This window comes from Chiloscyllium punctatum, chromosome 14 (assembly GCF_047496795.1).
Source record: "Chiloscyllium punctatum isolate Juve2018m chromosome 14, sChiPun1.3, whole genome shotgun sequence".
NCBI lineage: Eukaryota > Metazoa > Chordata > Chondrichthyes > Orectolobiformes > Hemiscylliidae > Chiloscyllium > Chiloscyllium punctatum.
Window position 1 is genome coordinate 32,161,451 of NC_092752.1, and position 20,822 is coordinate 32,182,272.

At 38.6% G+C, this 20,822-nt stretch overlaps 1 protein-coding gene across 1 annotated transcript in view; it reads right to left on the minus strand.

Annotated features, from left to right (window-relative positions):
* LOC140485711 (la-related protein 1B-like) overlaps positions 1 to 20,822 on the minus strand; it is a 110,469-nt gene that overhangs the window by 36,165 nt on the left and 53,482 nt on the right. Inside the window, 7 exon segments of the mRNA XM_072584154.1 lie at positions 6,024 to 6,059; positions 6,061 to 6,197; positions 9,424 to 9,598; positions 13,755 to 13,899; positions 13,980 to 14,142; positions 15,956 to 16,111; positions 17,710 to 17,853. Coding sequence (XP_072440255.1) covers positions 6,024 to 6,059; positions 6,061 to 6,197; positions 9,424 to 9,598; positions 13,755 to 13,899; positions 13,980 to 14,142; positions 15,956 to 16,111; positions 17,710 to 17,853 — 956 coding nt within the window.

The window sequence follows — 20,822 nt, forward strand, 5'->3', positions numbered from 1 at the left end:
CTTTACACACCTCTGGAGCAGATGGGACTTCAACTTAGCCCTCTTGGTTCAGAGGTAGGGGATATGACCACTGCACCACAAGAGCCCTTTGGCTTATGGTGTAGAGTACAAATTTCAGCTGCCTTTAACTGGACCACTCATTGTTCAATTTATATTGCAGTTTAACCATGTAAAGCTGATGTCTTTTGCAGTGGGTGCAGTGATTTACTAGATTACACTAAGGTTGAGGGACTGGAACTTAATGGAGGGAATACTTGGGATTACTCTTGCACTAGACAGGATAAAAACAGATACAGTAGCACCTCGATATACGAACAACCCCGTGCACAAACAAATCAGTTGACGAACAGGATTGCACGTAAACTTTTGCTTCAATATACGTACGAAATTCAAGGTACAAACGAAGGTATGAACGCAAAAAGCCTGCGCGCGACCATGTGGTTTCGTTGTTCTGCTTTGCTACGTGCTTGTTGAATGCAAATGCTCTCAGGCTCCGTGTGATCTCACTCAGTTAGTCTTTGGGGCGTGTGCTGTGAACAGCATTCTAACGCTATCCGAACAATGGGAAAAATTGATTCAGTTCGCAAACCAGGTCCCGGAACGGATTAAGTTCGTAAGTTGAGGCGCTACTGTATAATAGAGTTCATTAATCAGAAAAGATTGGTTTTCATTGAGAAAAGGATTGTTAACCAGGAAGACAGTTAAAATAGAAGCAAAAAGAGCAGGAAACTGGAGAAAATCTTTGCAGCAAATAATCTAGATTGTACTGCCTGAATGCAGAAACAGTAATTTTCAAAAGGCAAATAATTTAAGGAGAAACTGCAGAGATAGGAAGAAGGAACCACTGAATTGGACTCATCGAACAGCGTTTTCAAGGGCCAGTGCAGGCATCAATTAAATGAAATTCCCTGCAAATCTGTGATCAGACACTTCTAAGATGTACAATCACCGTTAAATTCACCATTTAGTAACTGCATCAGGTCTCTCATCAAGTTTCTCCAGAATATATGATCAGAAAATACAGTACATAGAGACCTCTAATATTACAAAGTTAATCAAGACATTTCACAGAAATAGAAAGCCTATGTGGATGTGCAAAGGCCTTGAAGAGGAGCTGGCTTTGAAACAACTTTGGCAGAGAAATTTGGCAGTAAAATAATTTCTTTTGATAAGGAACAGGGAGAGGAAGAATTCAACGGAAAAGAAAAACATCCGAATTGGGATGCTGCAGTGACTGCAATTGCTCCATCCAGCATAGCAAGCACAAGCTATAAACTGCCATGTCACAAGAGTCATGACAACAGATCCAGGAATGAGAAACTTCACTTATCGGGATAGAATAAAGAAGTTGGGATTATTCTCCTTGGAGATAAGGTGGCTGAGAGGGGAGTTGATAGAGATTGGCAAAATCATGAGTTGGGATGAGATTGCAAGAAGCTGTTTCTGTTCATAAAAGGTGGGCAGAGATTTTAAGTTATGTTCCATCAAATCAAGAACAATATGATAAAAATGTTTTTCATTTAGCAACTAGTTAGGGTATGGAATGCCAGATGTCTCAAACATGAACATTCAATACAATAGAATGAGCATGCATGGGGAAAAGGCAGGAGATTGGCACAAGTAATAACGCGCATTTGTAGAGTCAGTGCAAGTAACATGAGCCAAATGGCCGCCTCCTTTGCTGCAACAATTCTGCAGTTGAAAAGTGCAAAGATTGAATATAATTGACAAGACCCTGGGAATTGTATTAGGTTTAAAAAATCATGGGACAAGAATTTTAAATGCAAAACACTATAATTCAAGATTTGAATTTGAAGTGATAACTTTAATACTCACATGACATGATTTGGTTTTAAATTAACACCAGGGCACAGAGTCGATACCAAAAAATAATACACTCAATGCAGCTGTCACTATACCGAATGCAACAAAGTCTATTTCCATCAGATATCAGTACTGAACATAGGTCTGTTTACTGGAAGTAAAACTTGTGGACATGTTTTACAACTGGTGTAAAGATAGATCAGCACAGGTTAGCAGAAACTTTTCATGTGAACAAGATAGATAAGAGCATAATAAAAGTAAGGTTACAATAGCAAAAACTTTCAATTAACTTAACCAATTAGTGTGTGTAGTGGGCAATCTGGTTTTATTCTGAATAGAAGTGCTATACTTGGTGGACCAAGAGAACTCTAAACAATTTATCTTAAACAATAAAATTCAGTTTTCAGTAAATACTGAACCTAATCAGAAGTACGAAGCTTCAGGAATGTAATCCGCAAACACTTTTTTAAAAATGATAGCTTTCCATCGCAGAAGACATGATATGACACACCCATTAATCTACAAACTCAAAAGTCTTTAGTTGTTCAATTTGTCTGAATTGTTTAACAGTTTAATACATGTTTCATTTGTTCAAGAACAGGTATAACTTTTGTTATACTTCACACTTGTTGAATACTTAATTCTCCTGGTTTCCCTCTGTTCATACTTTAAATAGTCTTATTTGTTTTACTTTTATATTATTTTACTATAGCAGGTTTTACAATCTCAGCATGAGTGTTTTGAACTTGAAAGAGGTCATTGGACAAGGGTTCCATTTACCGTGGGTGCAAGACCAATTCTTTCAAAGACCTTTCAAAAGAGGGGAAAAAGCTCAAAGCAATAAGTTGAACTGACAGATCACAACTGGACATCTTAAAGACAGACAAATAGAATTTTAGATGGAAAACGAATAACACTGCTGCAGAAAGGGGTCATTAAATACATTAGTGAATGTTTGGACATGGAAGTGTATTTGAATGAATGAGGGAATTGAAACAGCAAAATGTGATCACTGAAGATAAGCTCAATGCCAGCTGAGAATGATATATCTGGTCTAATCCAACTTCCTCAAGTCCTTTAAGTTTGGCACATTGATAAAATATCCTAGTATACTTTTAAAATAACATGAGGGTTTCTGCCCCTATCTTTCTGCGGGTTGCTTTCCAGACTGTCAACCTCCTTGGATGAAAATACTCTATTCTCCTGCAATCCTATCACTTGACATCTATACCCCCTTTCCAGTGACCTTGTTAATGGAATGAAGACATTTCTACTCAATAATTACAGCCTTCAATCCCTTCGTCTCTGTTCAAAAGGAAGCAAAACACAGCCCAACCAATCTTTCCTAACATTCTCCATTCCTGCCAATATCTTTCTAGTATCAGCTAGAACTGCATACTGTTCTCTAGCTGTGACTGAACAGTTAATACAGATCTAACACTGTCTCCCTATTATACTGTAGACTATGGCTAGTAAAAGGTATTTATTCTGCATGCCTTCTTAACAACCTTATAAACTTGCCCGAACTTCATGTCTGTTTCTCTATACTTCAATAGCCTACCATTTACATCCGTTCTTTGCCTCGTTTGTCATTGCCAAATGTACTACAACTCCTTCTCCCATTGCAAGAATTCTACTTGCAATTTTTCCAGTTACATGAGTCTACTGATATGGCCTACGGTCTACTTTTCCTCTTCACTATGAGCTACATGGCTTATTTACGTGCAAACATCTTTAATCATTCCCCCACAAACAAATCTAAACCACTGATAGAGAACATGACAGCAAGGGGTCCAGTACTGCATGCCATTGAAAATAACTTGCCCGTCATAAAACAAACAGCTGATCATAATCCTTTGCTTTTGCTACTGAGCAAGTGTTTTGGTGCAAATTGTCACTTTTTTGTGGATCCTTATCAGCTTTTATCTTTGAGGTTGCCGCTACATGGACTTGCATCAGTAATCTGAGATAATGACAAGGAGAGCAAGAGGGAGATGGGGGAAAAAGGCATAGGAAATAGAAATTGCATACATCAATGGCACCAAAGTAGATTTGGCATGAATTTTCATTAAGCTCCATAGAATTCATAAATTTTCACAATATTGCAGCACACTCATCTGGTCCACTGATTCAAACCAAGATTAGCATTCTTATGTTACAGCAAATTGAAGTCTAGAACTAATAAGTTTGCAGATGACACCAAAACTGAGGCGTAGTAGATAACAAAGAAGGTTACCTCCGAATACAATGGGATTTTGATCAGATGGGCCAATGGGCTGAGGATTGGCAGATGGAGTTTAATTTAGATAAATGTGAGGTGCTGCATTTTGGAAAAACAAATCTTAGCAGGACTTATACACAATCTTAAGGTCCTTGGAGTGTTGCTGAACAAAGGAGACCTTTGAGTGCAGGTTCATAGTTTCTTGAAAGCAGAGTCGCAGGTAGATGGGATAGTGAAGGCGACATTTGGTATGCTTCCCTTTATAAGTCAGAACATTGAGTATAGGAGTTGGGTGGTCATGTTGTGGAGGTCAGTACATTGGTGAGGCCACTTTTGGAATATTGCGTGCACTTGTGTACTCCTTCCTATCAGAAGAAATTTTTTTTTAGATTAGATTAGATTCCCTACAGTGTGGAAACAGGCCCTTCTGCCCAACCAGTCCACACCGACCCTCTGAAGACTAACCCACCCAGACCCATTTGCCTCTGACTAATGAACCTAACATTATGGGCAATTTAGCATGGCCAATTCACCTGACCTGCATGTCTTTGGACTGTGGGAGGAAACCCACACAGACACAGGGAGAATGTGCAAATTCCACACAGACAGTCGCCTGAGGCTGGAATTGAACCTGGGACCCTGGCGTTGTGAGGCAGCAGTGCTAGCCACTGAGCCACCGTGTCACCCTTTGTGAAACTTGTAAGGGTTCAGACAAGATTTACAAGGATATTGCCAGGGTTGGAGGGCTTGAGCTATAGGGAGAGCATGAATAGACTCGGGCTGTTTTCCCTGGGACTGTCAGAATCTGAAGGGTGATTTGAAAGAAGTTTATAAAATCATGTGGGGCATGGATAGGATAAATAGACAAAGTCTTTTCCCTGGGGTGGGGGAGTCCAGAACTAGAGGTGATAGGTTTAGGGTGACAGGGGAAAAGATATAAAAAGGACATAAGGGACAACATTTTCATGCAGAGGGTCGCACGTGTATGGAATGAGCTGCCAGAGGAAGTGGTGGAGGCTAGTACAATTACAGCATTTATAAAGGCATCTGAATAGGTACATGAACTAGGAAGGGTTTAGAGGGAATGAGCCAAGTGCTGGCAAATGGGACTAGATTAGGTTAGAATATCTGGTTGGCATGGATGAGTTGGACCAAAGGGTCTATATCTGTGCTGTATATCTGACTTGAAAACACCAGCATTTTCAATTTAACTGACAAATTTGATCAAACTGATATATGCAGCAGCATAAATTATGCTTAATGATTATAAAATTGCTAAAATAATCTTTTGCAATTAAAAACTTTATTGAAAAGTCATGGCAGAAAATTAAGTGGTCAACAGGCTGTCATGCATTCTCAAGAGCCCGTACGAACACGAATGGTAATCTCCTCTTCAAACATAAGCTTGGCTGGCTTCAATAAGACCAAACACAAACAGTAACTAATTGTGCACTGTAGACAAAATATTACACTGATTTAATAGCATATTAACACTGATACAATTAAAACATTTATCCCTGAAAGATGGGGGAGTGGGGAGCGAGGGAGCAAGGGAAGGGTCTCATGGAAACCGACAAAATTCTTGGGCGAGGTAGATGCAAGGAAGCATGCTCCTGATGGTTGGGAAGTCCAGAACCAGGGTCACGGTCTAAGAAAATGGGAAAAACCAGTTTGAACTATGATGTGCAGAAATGTCTTCACCCAGATTATGCTGAGCTTGGGGAATTCACAAACACAGAAAGCAATCAAAAATGCAATAAATTTGAAGTAGTTGCACAAACAGCCATGATCATAAATGGTGAGGCAGGCTCAGAATGTGCCAAATGGCCTACTCCTGCTCCCATTTTCTACGTTATATGTTACTTTATCTCTCGTGTCAAACATATGGCATACTAGTGACAGTTTTGGCACCAAGAGACTTGACATTAATTCATTCATAATAAATATACAGTGTACTTATAAGTATGAAAATACATACCTTTGAGTTTAGTTGTGATGAACGATGTCTTTTTTTTCACTTCTATCCAAGAATCAGATTCCAGATCAGGCAAACTTGTAGAAAGCCCCTTAGATACTGTCTGAAGGTTGTTGGCTTCAACATTTGTATTTGCATCAACTGGAGTTCCTACCCTTGGGGAACTAGGAGCAGATTCTGAAAGTCACAAGTGACAATATTTTATAATATATGTTCCAAGCCACATTACATCTGGACAATCTACAGGTTATAAACAAACATACAGCAGACTGGGTTCTCTCTCTAGACCACAGTATGAGAGTTGGTGCATAGCAGCAAGACCCATTCTGATCAAGAAATCTGTCTGATGTATTTACCTAGAGGTCAGGTATTTTGTTTTACTTTGTCACGTGTATCAGGCCATGCTGGCTCAGCTAGAATTTATTGCTCACTCTGAAGTGCCTGGTGGTGATGGTGGTGGTGGCCTTCTTGAACTGCTGCAGTCTTTGAGCTGTAGGGGCACTCTAGAGAGGGAGTTCCAGGATTTTGAACCAAGCAACAATCATAGAGATGTACAGTACAGAAGTAGACCCTTCGGTCCAACTTGTCCATGCCAACCAGATATCCTAAATTAATCTAGTCCCATTTGCTAGCACTTAGCCCATATCCCTCTCAACCCTTCCTATTCATATACCCATTCAGGTGCCTTTTAAAATGGTGTAATTATACTAGCCTCCATCACATCCTCTGTCAGCTCTTTCCATACACGTCTGTGTGGACTTTGCACATTCTCCCAGTGTCTGTGTGGGTTTCCTCCGGGTGCTCCAGTTTCCTCTTGACAGTCCAAAGATCTGCAGGTCAGGTGAATTGGCCATTCTAAATTGCCTATATAGTGTTAGGTGCATTAGTCAGAGGGAAATGGTTCTGGGTGGGTTACTCTTAAGAGGATTGGTGTCGACCTGTTGGGCCAAAGGGCCTGTTTCCACATGGTAGGGAATCTAATCTAACATTGTAGGAGAACTAAATATTAAATCAAGAACAAGGAATGACTAAAATTAATGCAAATAAATGAATAGTAAATGAGTAGTGGTGATAAAATAACAAATCGAGGAAAGTTCCCTTAAAACAGTGATTTAAAGGAAGAGTCAGAACACTTTAGATGCAGACTGGTTTTCCGAACTCAAAATGCTGGTATTTCAAGCTGATGCTTTGTCACTTGAAGCACTGATGTTTTTTCTCGCCAGAGGTGCTGCCTGTGTATTTCCAATATTTGTGGTTTTAATTTTCATTCCTCAACACCTGCAATTAATTCATATTTTGATGATCTTTAAAATTCTCTGTTTAGGAACTATTTCTTTAGATTGGAAAACTATATGTTACACCACTATTTAAGTGAAGGTGTGAGAAGGAATCCAACCAGGTTAGCCCAACAAATGGTCAGGAAATTACTTGAGTCATCTTGAAAATTCAGTTGATCAGAGTGAGTCAAAGTAATGGATTTGTGAAGAGCTGCTCATATGTGTGACCCTAACTGATTTTTATGAAGAGATTATTCAAGTAATGGATGGTGAAATGTTTATGAATATTATTTACATGGATTTTGAGGAATTTGATAAAGGCTGCCATTAAGAGGTTGTTTTAATTGCAATTGAAGTTCAAGGAATTAAAGGTAAGTTAATCGATCTGGTTCAGAAATTGGCTAAACAGGAGGAAACAAATGCATTAGGAAAATGGGCAATATTTGATTAGTGGTGCCTTGCAAGAACATGCTGAGGCCTAGAAAGCAAGACAACTGAGGTTTACCAGTGCTACAAAGATAGGTGCCATGAAAGATGTGCAGATGTAAGCATTGATCATTAATGTCAATTTTTAACTTAAAATTAAACAGGCAAAATTGAGAGAACCCACTTTGGATAAAAAAAAATTAAATGGTGAAAAGTTAGTGGCACAGTAGTCTATAGACCTGCACACAGATCATTTAAAAGTCATGCACAGATCCAAAAATAACCTCAAAAAAGATAAATGGAATGTTGACCTTTAATTCGGAGGACTAGAATAGAAAGGGTCATGGGTCAGGCAGCTATACAAAGTACTGATGATACTACAGAGTATTGTACACAGGTCTCGGCACCATACCCTCAGAAGAATATTACAGTACAGCCAGCTCAGCACAATGACACCTGGAACCTAAGGGTGGAATTACAGACTGACTGGGGTTGCAACCCTTATAATTTCGAAGATTAAAAAGGTGATGTGATTGAACATGCGAAAGTAAAAAAAGTGCAAGGATATGGAAGGTATAAGAAACAACTTTGATGGTGCTGAGGGAGATGGTCAGTCTTTTACAGTGGGATATGGCTTCACATTACAGCCAAGCCTCTTGGAAGTGAAGCGAGAAAAATTGTTTAAGCATAGGGTGATTAAAATCTGGAACTCCATTCCAAAGTGAGGGCAACGCGGGGTCGATTGAGAGTTGTTACAAAAGATATTAAGGGATATGGAAATGAAGGTATATGGTGTTAAAGATAAGCCATAACCTGACTGAATGGCAGAGCAGGCTCATGGGTTTAAAAGGTCCCGAAGGACACATGCTCTCAATCCTGATAACATTAATACACATTTCCTCAAGCTTCAATATCCTTAATGTTTAACAGCACAGAGCATGTAAATACTTAAGAATTAGTTTTATAAAAATCCACCACAATGGTAGAACAACTGCAGGTCATCTTATTACAAAGCACGTACTGAATGCAGCATCTCCAGTTTTGGAGTTGCTGTGGAGAATTTTATTTAGTTACTGTGCTCTAGTTGAACTACTCCGTTGGCCTTTTTAATTACACTACGAAACAGAATCAAAACGGCAGCAAGACTAATCTAAAAAGAGTGGCACTTGGTCTGAAACAAAAGTCAACTCTCAAAAGGAGGAAGAAAGCACGGGGGGGGGGGGGGGGGGGGGGGGGGGGGGGGGGGTCAAAAATACAGTTGGTTGACAAACCAACCAATCCACTTTCCTAAAAATTAAAATACAGAAGTTGAGGTGCTTGTTAACTGCACTCGTGTTAAATAAGAAGTGTCCAGTACTGGACTTCAAGTTTTCTTCTTTGGTATTTGCCCTGTTACCATGGTCACTTGCGTCCATTCTTTTTCAGCAGTAAGGGAAGGCAACTTCCAAGGTCAATGTCTCTCCTTCCTTAACCTAAAACAAGTATACATGCAGCAGTAGGGTAAAGACAGATTACACTAAATTGAGGCACATAATTTTGCTGATTAAAGTCCAATAGTCTTGCTGTTAATTGCGATAATTGGGATTTCAAAATTGGGATACTAACATTAGCAGAGGTGTAAAACAGCAACACTCGAGGTGTGCGCATTATCAATGACACTAGGCTCCTATTTTAAATGAAACACTATGCAGTACACTTACCAGTTTGAGAGCCATACATCTGTCCAGGTACAAATTCTGGGCAGTTAATTAAACGGGAAAAGTCAGTTCTTGGAATGTCAGAAACAGGTGGGCCTGGAATAGGCCATTTCTCAGGACTCTCTTTTTTCCTCATTTTCTGGTCCACAATTTGCACCTCTGTACTCCCTTTTAATGCCTGAAAACACAGCAATAGCATTGGTAAATGTAGACTAAAAGATATGAATGACAGATCATTAAATTTAAATTTAAGTTTTAATTAGGTTTGCCCTCAAATTGATTAAAGAATCAAAATGATCGAAATCAGGGAAGACAGTTTAGCTAACATATCACAATTACAAAAGTTCAGAATAGTCTAAGTTAACACATGGGAAAGTCTCAGAAGTAATCAAAATAAAATGGCTTTTGTTATTTGCCCGATGTGAGCACTTTTTAAATGCTATGCTTTTTTCAAAAAGATGTGCCACCAATGCACTGCACCATACTACTTCCAAACTATGATTTTGGGTGAGTGGGTGGGGGACATGGCTGCACAGTACATATAGCTTACTTGGAATTTCAGAAGGCTTTTGGTAAGAGATTAGCACGCAAAATTAAAACACACAGGATTGGGAGTTGTGTATTGACAGATACAGAACTGAATGGCAGTCAGCAAACAGAGCAAGAACAAATTGGCCTTTTCCTATTCCTCTGGGAGCCGGTGAATCATGGGGGTAGAGAAGGGATCAGTGTTAGGACTTTAGCTATTCATACTACAGATATGATTTGGATGAGCAAACTAAATCGAAGTAATCTCTCAAAGTTTGCACATGACAAAACTGAAGGTAGCATGAGGAGGATGCAGAGATACTTCAGGGTGAATTAGACAAGTTGAGCTGATGGGCAAATTGGGAGGGGGCGGGGGCGGAACGAAACGAATAAATGGGAGGTTACCCACTTCGGTTGCAAAACCAAATTATCTGAATGAAGATAGATTGGGAAAGGTGCAATAAGACTTGGGTGCCCTTGTACAACAGTCACTGACAGCAAACGTGTAGGTGTAGCAAGTAATGAACAAGGCAACTGGTATGTTGGCCTTCATAGTGGGAGGATTTGAAAATAACAGGGATGTCTCTTATTGCAATTATACAGGGCCATGCTGTGACTAGACCTTGCAGTATCGTGTGCTGTTTTGGCCTCCTTATCTGAGGAAGGATTTTCTGGCTATGGGGAGTGCACAACATAGGCTTACCAGACTCTTTCTCAAATGACAGTAATTGTATTTATTTTCTCTCTTCTTTTAGCACTTGATTTGATAACTTGGGAGTGATATTAGTGTCCTCAACCAGGCACACTGATGCAATGCAGTTGTTCAACTCTTCTGCCATTTCTTGGCTCCACATTATTATTTCCCCATTCTCGATCACGAAAGGGGCTGTATACTTTGGCCTCTCCCTTCTTTCTTACATATTTAAAGAAGCTCATGCTGTCCATCCCTATATTACTTGCATGTTTACCCTGAAATGTTTATCTTGTTATGATTATTTGTTTGGGCATGTTCTGTTGGTTTTAAAACTTTCCCAAACCTCTCGCTTCCCACTAATCCTTGGCACATTGAAAGAAAAGCACGCAATTGGCTGCTGTCCTCAACTTCCTTGGTTAACTACGGTCGGCTTATTTTCCCTTACCAGAAAGTATCTTTGCTGTGAGACATGAGCTATTTTCTTAAACACATGCCAATGTAATTTTAAGAACAGGACAAAGTTTATTACATATGAAAGGGTGGGAAGAAACGAATATTCTGTTCTATGCAAATCATTGAAGCAGATATCAGAAATAAAGATTTTTGCCTTTACACACTTAAAAACTTTATGGATACTTCATCAGTCAAGGGTCACCCTTTTTCTATTTCAAAACTTGCTTGCTAGCATCTTTAGTTAATATCACTTCCTAAGACAATGTTACAAATGACAGACAGTACAATCCATTAAGTTGGCTTTGTAACACAAACTGCTCCGTATTTTGGTGCACATGAGGGATAGTGTCACTTTTCCTATTGACACCTATTGCTTTAAAAACTAATTCTCTCAACAATATGCTTAGTGGTCACCTTTGCAGGCTTATAATGAATCAACCAAATACACTCACTTCAGCCAATCTGGGACCATCGACAGAAATTTTGGTACACCTCATATGTTGTGCTCTGATGCTGTTTGAAATTTAAGACATTAAAGATGAATTTATTCTGAAAACTCAACAAGTTTCAGAACATCACATTGAGGCAAGGCTAAATCTAAGACAATGGCTAGATCACTGTCAGGGAGTAGTGTATGCAGTCCTGGGGGCCACATCACAGAATGGAAAATGTCAAATTTACCAGGATGAAAATTTAAATGAGGAAAATCTTAAGGCATATCAGAAATAAAGAACTCCATTTAAATTTGCACTGAGTGAGAATAATTTTGTATTATACACGGGAACATAAAAGTTTTGGGAAAATATTTTCACTATTAAATACTTGCATGTACGTTGAAACTTACAAGTTTACAATACTTAGCAGGACTGAATTATTACGACTTCCCCTTTCAATACATTACTTTTAGACATATGTGACTTTTAAGTCTGAATTAAGTTTCAGAGCTCTAAGTATTGAATAACATGAGTTAAATCTTCAGTGATGGAAAGAATTAATTATATTTGCCAAGTTTAAGATCAACATGGGTTGGAATTAAGCCAGCATACTTTAAGCAGAAAGCACTGATAAAGTGGAGGTTCTCTCTATGTAACATGCTCAGGGTCTAATGATTGCTGCTTCTCTCACATCTCAATCTCTTAACAGTCTTTAATTACATAGACAGGCAAGCATCAAGAAATGACTTAACTGGAACAGGGACTAAAGCCTGCAAAACATGCTAAGTATCTTACTGACAATCTGAGCAAAATAGTCCTAATAAAATGGCAATAATTAAGCAAATCAAACTTTGTCAAACTTCAAAAAACATTTCAAAATCCATCAAAATAACTGTCAAAATTACAATACTCTAAACTAAGTTTTAAAGAAAAATTAAGAAATAAAACAGCAAATAATTTTCTTCTATAAATTGGCATGAGTTACGGCCACTACTCAGGAGGAAACATGGATGAATGCGAAATTCAGAACAAACCTTATATTCAGTAAAGGCAAATTACAAGCACAAACTGGCTGTGAATAAAATTCAAAGGATACCTGCCTTAGGACTGACTTCAGTAGTGAAGAGATTGGCATTTCATATCTATGTGTGGCAGTCAGGTATGCTGCCATGCTTATTGTACTGTTCCATAAACAAGAATGCTACATACATATACAGTTAGTCAATTTCTTGACACAAATTCAAGTTTTCAAAAATATACACGATGACAGCAGTTTAAATTACAATCAATTCCTTTTTAAGTTGCGCCACATCAACATTTCTTGCATTTTGAAAACACTGCACATTTTGCTAAAAGCAGTGCTCAAAATTTGAGGAAATTCAACCCTACAAAATACAATTTTGTACCACTGTATACTTTCGTTCAAAGTTCATTGTCTTCTTGAGCATCAGTTGACATCCTCTCCTCTGAGCCTTCGTACAGGATTTGATCAATGACTGAAGTTGACACTTATGTAATGTAATTCAGGAAGTTGCTACACTAGCTCAATTGGATGAATTTAGATTATGCCTACTCATTTAGGTAATCATAAGATTCCATGACATTATTTAAACAGAAAATCCTCCTTGTGTCCCAGCCAACATTTCTATGCTCCCTCCACACCCCAACCATTCAAATAGATGCCAAGATCGACCAACCATGCAGCAAACTCATTAATGGCCGAAGCACATTGCTGCCAAGTTTTTTTAGTATGTTTCATTTAGAACGAAAATGATATGCTTCATAGAAAACAAGACATTTCAATAAATTAACTTTAATTTTAATTTATTTAACCATTTTCAGTCTGATTAAAAGTAACTTCCTTTCAAAGGCATACACTTTTTCTTTTATAAACAAAAATATGCAATATTAACCTTGAACATAATGATGCATTCCAAGGCACTTCATTGTTGCATTGATATAATTTGGAGATACAAGCAGCCAGAATTAGAGGAGCTCAGACAGCTTGGGAATGCTGCAGTGCCGGAGAAGTTACAAAAATAGGGAGGCACGAAGTCATGGAAGGTCTTGAAAGCAAGGTTAAAAATTTTCAAATTAAGACAATTGCAAGTTGGAGTACACACAGGTCAGGGAGCATGGGGTGATGGGTAGCAGGCAGAAGACAAACAATTACGAAGTTCAAACCATTTTTGGCATTTTACATTACAAAAACAGACAGACATTACCTCCAAAATGAGATTTACATCTGTAGTTAGAGCTTGCACCCGGTGGAAACTAGCAATCAGAGAAATGGGTAGGAAACCTTGTTCATCCATCTTTCTCCGTAGGAAAAAATCTCTTTCCAGATTTTCTGTACTGAAGTAGTACTCACTAAAAACAGAAATTACCAGAGTTAAATCATTTACCCAGCTAGGCTATCATTAGGAAAGCATTGCAATAATGTCACATACATCTGTCGTTTAATGTACTCCTTCAGTAAGGTTTCATCCACTGTGTACATCTGTGCTCCACTTCCATCGTCATAATAGTACATCATGTTAGTGTTGTATTCTGGTACATACTGGTCAGAGGTATCATATGATTGCTTGTACCCATATGGATAGTCATAATTCACTGAGGGAAAAAAAGTAATCAGTTGCATTATCCAAAGTTACATTTGAAAGTTAATCATACATAGCTTCAAATCTTATGCTTTATGCAATCATTTCACAGAATTATATGTATTTTTGCACAGCATACATTATTAAATATGATACCTACAGCTTAGTTTCAGAATCTCAGCCTAGAAGTATTATAACTTCTATGATGGAAACCTTAAATTCCTTCATTTAAAACAGAATTTTCTCAATCACCAATAAAAAACGGTGAAATATCAAAATTAATGACATCCGGAATCTCTTCCGAAACTATCAAAAATCTGTTTAAATGAAGTTAACTCACTCTAATCCTTCTTAATTTCATTAAGTCATCCATTTTAGCCTATGAAAACAATGAACAAAAATTGCAAGAATCTTGGAACATTCTTTATAATTGTATGTAATAAGAATATCCTTTTCACACAAAAACCTGTATATTCAATCATGAATCATTCATCATCACTGATGAACACAGGCTGGTAATCTGCTCCTCAGTCAAAAGGCCAACCATTTAAATTCTGAACAACAGAATTTATAACTAGATTATGCAGTTTATGGAATTCAAATAGGTCAAGCAGCAGACTCCCAGAAATCAAATTACCTGTTTAGTGGCTGAGCTGGAAAGTTTGTTTTCAGGCCGCTGATTATGTTACCCAGTCTGGTGATGGAATGTCTGAAAACAAACCTTCCAGCTCAGAGAGCAAACTTACATCCAGAATCTCAACCTGAGCTACAAATCTTTTCAAAACCCACTACCTGTTTAGTCTTAATAAGGTGGCTGCACATCCATGAAAACAAGCAATGTCAGAAAGAAGATAAACTTTGATATGTTCTCTCTGGGGCCAGCCAACCATGCTCAGAGATGTATATGTGAGTGAATAATTGCTACTATGGATACTTAAAACATAGCAGTCAAGTGCCATGTGCAGCTCTAGACTCTGACATGAACCAGTAGTAAGCCAGGGCATTACTACACAGTTTTCCTAAACATTAGTCATTGGTCAAGATGTTACCTGTGCTGAAGCAGTTCACCTGTGGAGACGAGATCGGGTAGAGATCTTTTCCTTAGAGCAGAAAAGGCGCTGAGGTAGGGATCTGATTAAATTGTACCATGTTCTGAGGGGTGCTGACAGGGTCGGGGGACAAACTTTTAGGGCACAGTGGCTCAGTGGTTACAACTATCGCCTGACAAATAGTTACCCAACCAGAACCAAATCTGGGTTCTTGATACAGTGTAGATCTGTACAGTTGCCCCATGGATTTTCACTGGGTGCTCTAGTTTCCTCCCACAGCTCAAAGATGTGCAGATTAGGTGGGTCAGCCATAGTAAATACAAGGTTACAGGTATAAGATGGGGGCTGGGTCTAGGTGAATGTCCTTCGGAGGTTGGTGTCATTTTGATGGGCTGAGTGGCATCTTTTTGCACTGTATAGATTCTTTGATTCTATATTTCCAGGCTGTTTTACATAGATCCTTTCTCCACGCTACATTGGTTGATGTTTGTTTGAAATGCTGTGTGGATAGATGAGTAAGCTATTATCCCGAGAGACGGCAGCAAGGTTTCCAAATACTGTCAGAGGCATTCCTCGAGGTTTGATGTCGACTGCATTACCAGTGATACAGAAGCCAGTCTACGACATTCAATCTCAGAGACAGAATGGCTATCCACTACGGTGTATGTTGGATGGAGATACTGATACATAAAACCCACTTTCTTCAACCACTTTTAAGTTGTAAAGAGAGGCACTGTTGATGGAATTGATTTGCCAATACTATTCGCAAACACTTACCACGCGAGCTTCCCCTGCCACGTCCTCTTCCTCGACCTCGACCTCGGCCTCTACCCCTGAAACTGCCTCGTACACCACCACCTTCACTTCTAACACTGCCAACTTCATCAGCATCATCCCTTCTGTCTCTATCGCGCTTGTCATCTCGGCGCCAACCTTCACGAAAGCAAGTTTGTATTATTCAAATGCAGTTTCTTAGGACAGTTCTAAAATTTCTGGTCATTGTTGACTGACAGGAGACTCAAAATGATATATTACAATTCAAGAAGTGTTAATGACATCCATCAGACTGAATTGATTTGAAGGAGTCACAACATGGAACTTGCCACTTTTAGAAATTCTCAGGTATTTTAACTTGCTTGCTACCTTGGTAGTATGTGTGTTTTACTTGTGCTTAACTTCCGATTTAAAAAAAGGCAGGCAGGATTCAGAGAGGACCACCAATAAGTGGGAGCCATAGCCTGGTGGGACAACAAACCCACTGCAGGTTTGAATGCTGTTTGAGCATATGAGGGAGGTAGGGAGGGAGGGAGGTAGGGAGGGAGGGAGGGAGGGAGGGTAACAGTATCTCAAAATCCTTGTAGAATCATAAGCAAAGGAAAGTATGCTGCAGGAAAGCTTGCAGGTCTAACAATATTTTTTAAAATATTATGATTTTCTCATGGACACCCGAGAGGAGGCCTTAATGCCACTTCCACCTACAAACAGGAAAATTGTCATCCTCCCAACTAAAAGGTGGTCCATATAAAGCTGAAAAATTATAACAGCTTCAAGCTGTCTCCACGTGGACACTTAATTGCTGCCAGGCAGGTTGATGGCGTTGATTTGATGCTGGCTCCATGAACATTACTTAGAGATAGGAGGTGACCTAATACTGGCACATTTGCTCTGGATGCCAAACACTTTCAGGCTTAGGCACTTTTACATTGTAAAACAATTTTTATTAAAGCATGTGACCAAACATTATAATGCTTTTTCCTATGGAAATACTAAAGTAGAAAAGATTTTGTTAACCTGAACCATGAACATGTACGAACAGTTCCCAATGTCACGCTTTACAATTTTACTCCTCATAAGTCACACGGCACACTTTCCAGGGGACAAAAGCTTATACAGATGCTCAGGCAATTTTCCTCAGACCATCAGTAAATTAAGGTCCAGGTAAAGTTACCATAGTTCAAGATGACTATAGGGTGATTCTTTCAGAGACAGGCAATTGGTGATGATTTAACTGGAGGGTCACCAAATCTCAGGCAAGAGGTTGAGAAGGACAGAACTTCATGATAATCTCAGCTGGCGTGGAAATTGAACCCACACACTTGGCATCACTCAGCATTGTAAAATAGCCATCCAGCCAACTAAGCTAAATAACTCCCTTGACCAATCAGTACCAATCAATTGAATGTTGGATAACTTCCATTGGCTTCTCATGATTTTTGGTCCACTGTTCTTCAGAATATTTTAAAGAAACATTTGTGTGCTCCAGTAAGATTGGCAAGTGTATTTTAACACTTTCAGGTTGTGTCCATGTTGTGAAGACATTTTGCATTTGAGAAAGTTTACCTGTGCTTTGCTGACAGTTAGAAAAACATATGTAGTTAAGTAATGATATCCAAGATACAAAGAGAGCAAGAGTTTACACTGAAGTCCTTTAGATATTGCAACAATCAGCTGTTTCTATCTAAAATCCTGGATATGCTTCAGAAAAGAAAATAAATGACCATGTACTCTCAAAAAGAGTGTTTGGAACTTACTTCTTGAATAGTCATTTCTTTTGTTGTTTTGCATCGATCGTGTTGTATCTACCTGAGAGCGTGAACTATTACGTGAGCTAGGCCTTTCTTGCCCATCTTGTTTCACTTCATCTAGGTGAAGAGGAACCCATTTATGCTTGTTCGCTAAAATATTTAAAAACAAAACAGGTGATTGTGTGCACTGACATAATATCCCTCAAAATAATTTTATAGGAACCAAACAGTCGTGAAGAAAATTCAGAAATCTGCCTTTCAAATTCAAACTGAAAATATTTGCCCCTAATGCAACACCACACTCGGAAAAATATTTAGACTCAAAAATATGAAACAATGAATGGTGATAATAAAACTAAACAGGTAAAGAATTCAACTTGTAAAAGGAGTTTTTATGCTAACAAAATACCAGTAAAACATAAAGACTTTTAAAAATGACGAAAACAAAATCTCACATTAACAGATCACTCTATACCCCTCTGAGCAATAATAAAACCATCTTTTTGTCACCTCCCCAACCCAATAAAAAGGAATAAGCATACAAAGTAAAGTAGGTTCTGTTAATCTACTGTCAATTTCAGCTTTATTCAAGCAGGTTTCTTACGCTTCCTTTAAATTTTACATGTCGTATAATACCAATAATGGCTTCAAAATTGGATAACCAGACTGTCCGAAAATACCTGATGTTGCAGATTTATAGTCATTTGCTGGTTGTACAAAAAAATGCATCTTGCATCAACTGTTAATCATCCCCTTATCTGCGCTGATTAAAACACAAACTTCACGAAATAAAAACCAATAGAACTGTGGATGCTGTAATCAAAAGTAATAACAGAAGTAGCAGAACAACAAATACCACTGTTTACTTTTTGGGATACCATACAATTAATGTGGACCAAGTGCAGGTAAATGGGGTTAGCGTAGTTTCTGTTTTGAATTGCATTGTTTTGTACTTGTTGCAATATTTAAAAATCTATTTTTTCCTCAAAAATATAATTTTAAAAAAAACTGCTGGAAAAGCTCAGTAGGTCAGGCATCAGCTGTGGAGAGAAAGCAGAGTTAATGTTTCAGGTTGAGTGATCAGAAATTCTCAAGGGTCACTCGACCCGAAATGTTAACTCTGCTTACTCTCCACAGATGCTGCCAGACCTGCTTAGCTTTTCCAGCTACTTCTGTTTTTGATACTAAACTACACTAACTCCACTTACATGCACTTGGGCCATATTAATTGTATAGTATCCTAGAAAGTAATCATCATGTGAAGTAGTATTTATGTTATTCAGTAAAGTTGGATAAATCACTCAGGTCCCATTACAATAAGTTGCATTATTTCAATGCAGTTTATGACATTCACTCAAACACGAAAATTCTGTATCAGGAGTAACTCAGTGCAAGACACAAGACAGATTAACCACAGGGCTAAACTGTGAGAGAAAACAAAAAAGACCTTACTTTCTGCAAAGTGCAAATGTCTTCCAATGTTTTTTAAACAACATTTTTAAAATAGAGCTCAACAGTCCTTCAGTACCTGTAAAAGGTAGAAGCAGTTTCAGTAGTAACTAGAAAACCTCAGTCAACTGTTGCGACTTAGAGGCGCTATCTCTTCCAGGTTCTGAACACAGCACAAGGAGTTTCGAATCCTTAAATTGTTTACATGGCACATTCCAGATAACATTGAATATTTCAAGAAAATATGAAAATAATAAGGAATATCTATGTATTTAGCTGGTCTACTTCTATTTCAAATATGTATGTGCTCATATATATTTTCAAATCTTTTGAAAAGGGTTCAGGGAAAGAACAAGCAAATGGGACTACTTGAAAAATTATTTTCCAAAAGTTGGCACAGGCATTTCCTACTTATTCTAAGATTCTACGTCAAGTCTGATGAACTTTTCAATGGTACAATTGGCCAAACAGTCTTCAGTACTGCAAAATTCTAGATGATTCTGACATCAACTCAGAAGAGAAAACAAAATCAGAAGTAATCCCTCTGGGGACTAAGATCCAACTCTCCCCACCCTTTCATACCCATGCTGTTCATTCTTCAGTAAAGGAGTGTTTAAACAAAATTTAATACTTAAGTGTCAAAGTGACATACCAAGTTGTGCTCCACAGTTAGGTGATGCATAACCCTGGTATTTACTGTATATTCAAGACTTTAAAGGCTAATACCATGAAGCTGTCATTTGGTGACCAGTGTTTTGGGAATGCTAACAGCCAAGTAACCTCTAAGGCTAACAGTTGACTATCTGCAGCGTAAAGAGTTTCCTCAAGGTTGCGATAAATATCACTAAGCACAGGAAAGTAAAATAACACTGGATTAAATTTTCAAAATACTAAGAGAATGCAAAAATAATTGCCTTCTTTCTTGACTTGAAGTTGTGAACTCAATCATAGAGAATCGCAAGCAGAGAGAACAATTTACCCCATAGTAAAGGAATCATGCCTTCAAAATGGCCATTTGGATACAAGATTGCTTCAAAGGTTGGAGACAGAGGCCTTTGGTGGAGGGTTGGACTGGAGGCTAATGACCAGCAGTGTGCCACAAGAATCGGTGCTGGGTCTGCTGCTTTTTGTCATTTATATAAAATTATTTTGATGTGAATACAGGAGGTATGGTTAATAAGTTTGCAGATGACACCAAAATTGGCACAGTGAACAGTGAATGTTACCTTAGAATACAACAGGGCCTTGATCAGATAAGCCAATGGACTGAGGAGTGGCCAATAGAGTTTAATTTACATAAATGTGAGGTGCTACATTTTGGCAGGGCAAATTGGAGCAGGACTTATACACTTAAAAGTCCTGGGGAGTGTTACTGAACAAAGAGACCTTGGGATGCAGGTTCACAGCTCCTCAACAGAGGAGTTGCAAGAAGACAGGAAAGTAAAGGCAGCGTTTGCAATGTTCGTCTTAATTGGTCACTGCACTGAATATAGGAGTTGAGGTGTCTTGGTGCAGCCAAACAAGACACTGGTTAGGCCATTTTTGGAATAGATTAATTAGATTCCCTACAGTGTGGAACCAGGCCCTTCAGCCCAACCAGTCCACACTGACCCTCCGAAGAGTAACCCACCCAGACCCACTTCCCTCTGATTAATACACCTAACACTATG